The 5,689-nt window shown below is 41.6% G+C and overlaps 1 protein-coding gene across 1 annotated transcript in view; it reads left to right on the forward strand.

Moving 5' to 3' along the window:
• The window catches only part of LOC101852721 (mucin-17-like), a 31,247-nt gene that overhangs the window by 16,862 nt on the left and 8,696 nt on the right, over nt 1–5,689 (forward strand). The window contains exons 8-11 of the mRNA XM_013087538.2: nt 621–766; nt 3,297–3,405; nt 4,494–4,586; nt 5,531–5,664. Coding sequence (XP_012942992.2) covers nt 621–766; nt 3,297–3,405; nt 4,494–4,586; nt 5,531–5,664 — 482 coding nt within the window. The remainder of the gene's footprint in view (nt 1–620; nt 767–3,296; nt 3,406–4,493; nt 4,587–5,530; nt 5,665–5,689) is intronic.

Raw genomic sequence — 5,689 nt, forward strand, 5'->3', positions numbered from 1 at the left:
TGTGTGTGTGTGTGTATGTATGAGTATGTGTGTGTCTGTGTGTCTCAGTCTACTCTGCAATCATTTTTCAATTTTAATCTGTCCGGTAATAAATCAAGTTCTAAAGCTCATAATAAATATTTATACCCTGTCGACCATGTGATAAACTTAAACACTTCTTTTCTTTTTGTTATTGTATCATTACTGTCAAACATTTCTTTGTTAAATTTATTACGAATGTTTCTTTAGGATTCAACCTGCAAATTTCTTTGTTGAATTTATTCTGTAACGCATCTCTCTCCGTTGACTTTGCTCTGTAATGCATGTAATAACCTCATAATTATACTCCTATGTCGAATCTGTTCTATAATACTTTTCTCTGCTGAATCAGTATATTTTGTAATTAATGATTCTCCATTCTCGTAGATTGATATTGTTTGAGAGTGCTAGCAGGCCTATTGCTCGGGTAATGATGTAGAAGATTGTAAAGGGCTTAGAGCTTGCTGTTGAGTGGGAGGGTTATGACGATGCTATTTTATTATCCATTTATACGTTGGATAATTCTGTAATATTATATCTATCTATTCATTCCAATCACAGTTTTTGAACAAAATCCACCATTATAATACGCATTTATGCAGACCACAAGGTGCACCACAACCCACACTAGAGTGGGAATACAGCCAGAACGGTCAGTCTTTCTCTACCTTTCCTTTCGGAGTGTCCACCTTCACAGTCGCGGACTTGGTCAATGCACCAGGCCTGGAGTGTCTGTATGTCAGCCAAAGTCAGAGACAGGTAACCACATTTAACTTATAGATATGCCGATCAATCAATCAGACAATCAGTAACACTTTATTGATCTCATTCATATAACAGCTCAGTCTATTATCTTGATATGGAATATTTCTATCTCTGTCCATACATTTCTACCCCCTATGCCCCCCCCCTTCTCTCTCTCTCTCTCTCTCTCTCTCTCTCTCTCTCTCTCTCGCAGTCAGTCTACCTATTGGTTGATCAATCAGTCCATTGTTACCCTCATTTTTCCTGTACCTCAATCAATGGATCTTCTTCTTGATCAATTAGTTAATCACCATATCACTGATTACTTACTCTGTCTTTCTCTCGATCACGTATCTTTCCAATCAATCAAACATTACATTTATTACTGATTACTTTAATTAATGTATTAATCAGTTAACCCCGTTATCAGTCAACCAACCACCCAAACAAACCACCCACCCAACAAACCACCCACCCAACCAACCAACCAACCAACCAACCAACCAACCAACCAACTAAACAACCAACTAAACAACCAACAAACCAAGCATTTAATCAATTAATTAATTAGTCAATTAATTAATCAACCAATTAATCAATTAACCCATTCATCCATCCATCCATCCATCCATCCATCCATCCATCCATCCATCCATCCATCCATCCATCCATCCATCCATCCATCCGTCCGTCAATCAATCAATCAATCATGTATGCAATCAAGCGTGTCTACCATTGTTAGGTGACCTTGCCTGTGACGTCAGACGGCCAGGTGATCAGGTGTCGTTCCCAGGCCACCGGACATATCTCCTCTCCCGTGACCCTCACAGTAGTACCACCTCCGACCACCACCGCCACAACAACCACAGCCACCACCACCACAACCACAACCACAACCACGACATCTACAACAACCTCTACACCTACCACATCTACAACAACCCCTGCACCTACCACAACCTCCACAACAACACCAACACCCACAACTACAACAACACCTACGACTACTACTATTACTACCACTCCAACAACTACTACAACTACCCCAACAACGACTTCAACTACAACCACATCACCGACGACGACAACAACAACAACAACAACAACAACAACAAGTGTAGCAGCGGTTACATCTGAGCCAGGTATTTACCCTACTTTAACCACATCTCACTTTTCTTCAGGGTGTGCTGTTAGCTCAATATTGGTATCATACAGGAATGTGGTGTGGGTGGTCTTGGTTCGAATCTCCAATAGGTTGTTTTTGAACTTGGACTGTCTTGAGAGTTGTTGTTGTCCGTTTTTGTTTCTTTCTCCATCCATTTGGCTATGTCCTATCTCGGAGATGGACGTGGTACATTCATAAATCCCGCCTCTTTAATTATGGCCTCACACTGCTGGTAGGGGCTTTAAATCTGTACAACCACTACTACTTTTCAGCATTCTAAGGGTTCATGTTTGTATGACATGGGGATATACGCCCATTTCAACATTACTGAGGTTGTTTTTAGACACCAGATTCCCAAATGTGCCTACGAATCATATATGACAAATCCCAATAGGTGGAGAGAGTTGCAAATCACCACACAACCAAATTCATGAAATCCCCGTAGAGGAATTGAACCGGGGTCTTTTGCAAAAGCCGTCCACTTTGATACCAATAGAGCTAACGTCCGAGCCTCTTAATACGTGTTTGACGGTTAGGACTGATACAGAAATTTGTTGTTTTATTTCTTCAATTGATTAATATTATATTATTTGACGGTGGATGGTGGGTGTTCTGGTGCGGTTTGTTCCTTCTTTCCTCTCAAACATCTATCGTCCTTATCTCTCCTTCTTATATTTGTTTGTATTTGACTATGCAGTAACGCCTATGATCCCCGCCATTTATACAACCATCTTGTGTTGCAAGTGCCGTCAAACTCTTACTATAACTAAACTAAGAATAAGATAATAGTGTTTGTCCTACTCTGTTTGCGCCCTATGGGTATAATTGTAACACTCTCAGCCCTGGTTGGCAGTGAGTGGCAGGTTAAAAGCATCCTCGCTTCCTAAATGACTTTAATTGTGTCAATGGAGGTGTCTGTAGCAAATAATCAGTCACTTGATGATGATTCTCTGAGTTATGTTGTGAGTTAAGGAGCATTACTTTGATGTTTTCTTAAAATGAACGTATCTTTTTCCGTTTTTCATTTGAACCCTTGAAATATTATTGTGCTTAACTGTATGCACCGCTTTAGAGATGAAGTCAGAGAAAGATAAGCTTAGTCTGTACCTAACCTGCAGCTTCATCAACATGACATGTGGATGGTTGGCGGTCGTTCGTCTTTCCTATTAAACATCGAGCGTCTTTTTCTCTTCTCTATCTTTTCATTGCATGTTTCCCTCTAGTTGCACTTTTAAACTTTGGCCAATTTATTTGACCAATTTGTGTTGCAAGTGCCGTAAAACTCTTGCTAAAACTAAGCTTCTTCATGTTGGTCGTAAAACAACTACGTTCTCAATTTTAATGACAATGTTATTGTGTTAAATTGTAGGAGCTGCCATACAGATGGCGTCAGATTTAGATGAGCTCAGCCTTTACCTCCCTGCCACTCTCACCTGTAACTTCACCACCCCGTCGTGGGAGGCCGTCACCATCAATGTGTGAGTTCACCAATAGAAACATAGTTTTACAGTAATACGGTTAAAGAAAAAAACAAAACTTGGAACAGAGCTGAAGTTATGACAATGGCTGTGCCCTCTGTCTGTCTGTCTGTCTGTCTGTCTGTCTGTCTGTCTGTCTGTCTGTCTGTCTGTCTGTCTGTCTGTCTGTCTGTCTGTCTGTCTGTCTGTCTGTCTGTCTGTCTGTCTTTCTGTCTCTCTTTCTGTTTCTCTGTCTGTCTGTCTGTTTGTCTCCCTCTCTCTCTCTCTCTCTCTCTCTCTCTCTCTCTCTCTCTCTCTCTCTCTTCCTCTGTCTCTCTTTCTTTCTCTCTATATCTTTCTATGTATCCCCCCCACCAACCTCCCCCCCCTTCAGTTCTGATGGCTATTTACAGTATCTTCCTTTGCAATAAGTCATCTTTGCCTTTCTCACCCTGCACCAGGGTATAGGCCATGAACTAACACCTTCCACCTTTCTCTGTCCTTGGCTAGCCTCTTGATGTTATTCCATGTCTTCCCACTTTTCTATATATCGATTTCTGAGATTCTTCTCCACATTCCACGCGGTCTTCCCCTTGATCTCTTACCTAGTGGGTTCCAATCTAAAACTTTCTTTGTTATGCAGCTGCCTGACTTCCTGAGAGTATGTCTAATCCATCGCCACCGCCTTCTTCCTACCTCATCTCTGACTGGGATCTGTCTTGTTTTCCTTAACACTTCCACATTGGTGACCCTGTCTGTCCATCTGATCCTCAGTAACTTTCTTAGACACCTGTTCAAGAAAACCTGGATCCTCTTTATGCAAGTCTGTGATGCGTTCCATGTCTCACATCCATACAACAGGACCGACTTCACATTTGAATTGAAAATCCTCAGCTTTGTTCGAAGTGAGATATCTCTTGTCTGCCAAGTCCTATCCAAAGATATGAAAGCAGCCTGTGCTTTTCCAATGCGGGGCTTTACTTCAGTAGGCCTACCTGTTCCTCCCTCTCTGTCAATTATACTCCCTTTGCAATAAGTACGTGGAAAAAATACAGTAAAACGATTTAAAGTATTAAGAGTCGAGTCATAAACTACCATTGTGTTCTCAGTGTTGTTTCAGGTGGATTGTTTACGGTAGCGTCCTTTTTCCCTGACGGTAGATCCCAGCTGGCTAACGACCCCGCCCTCTATGGGATTGACAGGTGAGTGTTCTCCCTTCCAGCCCCATGTGCGTATATTTTCAGCAGCACTTGCACCTCCCACGGTCGCACGAGCGTATATTCTCAGTTTCTGGAGGTACCGAATTTGCTCATTTTTCAAAATTAACGAACCTAATTAAGCGTTAATTTTCATAATATTTGTACATTTACCTTTAAACATTGTTATTTGTTATTGTCTAAACCCCATTAAAATGACACTACATCACCTTTTAGAATGCAAGCCTCTTTTTCTGAAACACTGCTGTATTGGCTGGGACTGAGGTAAAAGAATGCACAAAAATGACTGCTTATGTGTCACCGTTCATCTGCACAGCGTATGAATTCATGTCCTTTGACTTGCGCGTTTTTTTGCTTTGAGACGACGGTATTTAAAAGCACTTAGAGCTAAATTGTACGGGAGCTAAGTAGGCGTTAGAAATTATTTGCATTGCTATTGTTTCCATCTCCATCTCATCTCATCTCTTCTCAGTTTATCTCATCTCTTTTCATTTAATCTCATTTCATTTCACCCCACCTCCTCACTTTTCAGTTCATCTCATCTCACCTCAAGACACTTTGCTGACGCACGCGAGAGGCCCGAGTTCGATTCCCACGAGAGGAATTTTTATGAAACATATCGGTCTTTCAGTCTGGTTTGACAATAGCAGTTAGGGTCTCTTAAATGATCTAAATTGTGCGGATGGAGACGTAAAAACAGCTGTTTAATTTATTAATCCCTTCTCACCTCAGCTTACCTCATCCCATCTCATCTCATCTCGTCTCATCTCATCTCATTCCATCCCATATCATCTTATCTCATCTCGTCTCATCTCAAATCGTCTAATCTAATCTCATCTCATCCTATAAATCCCATCCCGTCCCATCCCCTCCCATCTCATATAATCTAGCCTTAACTGAAACAATACGGTTTTTCTTCCTCTTCCCAGCGAGGTCACAGCAGATGCAAGTTCCTTCCGTCTCCGTTTCAACCAGGTCCACTGCCGGGACAATGTGACGTATGTGTGCCTGGGCCGGGCTCAGGGGGTGTCCTATCCCAGTGTGGTCACTCCTAGCTTCTCTTGTGAGTCTATGTTTATAACCATATA

Source organism: Aplysia californica, unplaced genomic scaffold, assembly GCF_000002075.1.
Source record: "Aplysia californica isolate F4 #8 unplaced genomic scaffold, AplCal3.0 scaffold00600, whole genome shotgun sequence".
Lineage (NCBI taxonomy): Eukaryota > Metazoa > Mollusca > Gastropoda > Aplysiida > Aplysiidae > Aplysia > Aplysia californica.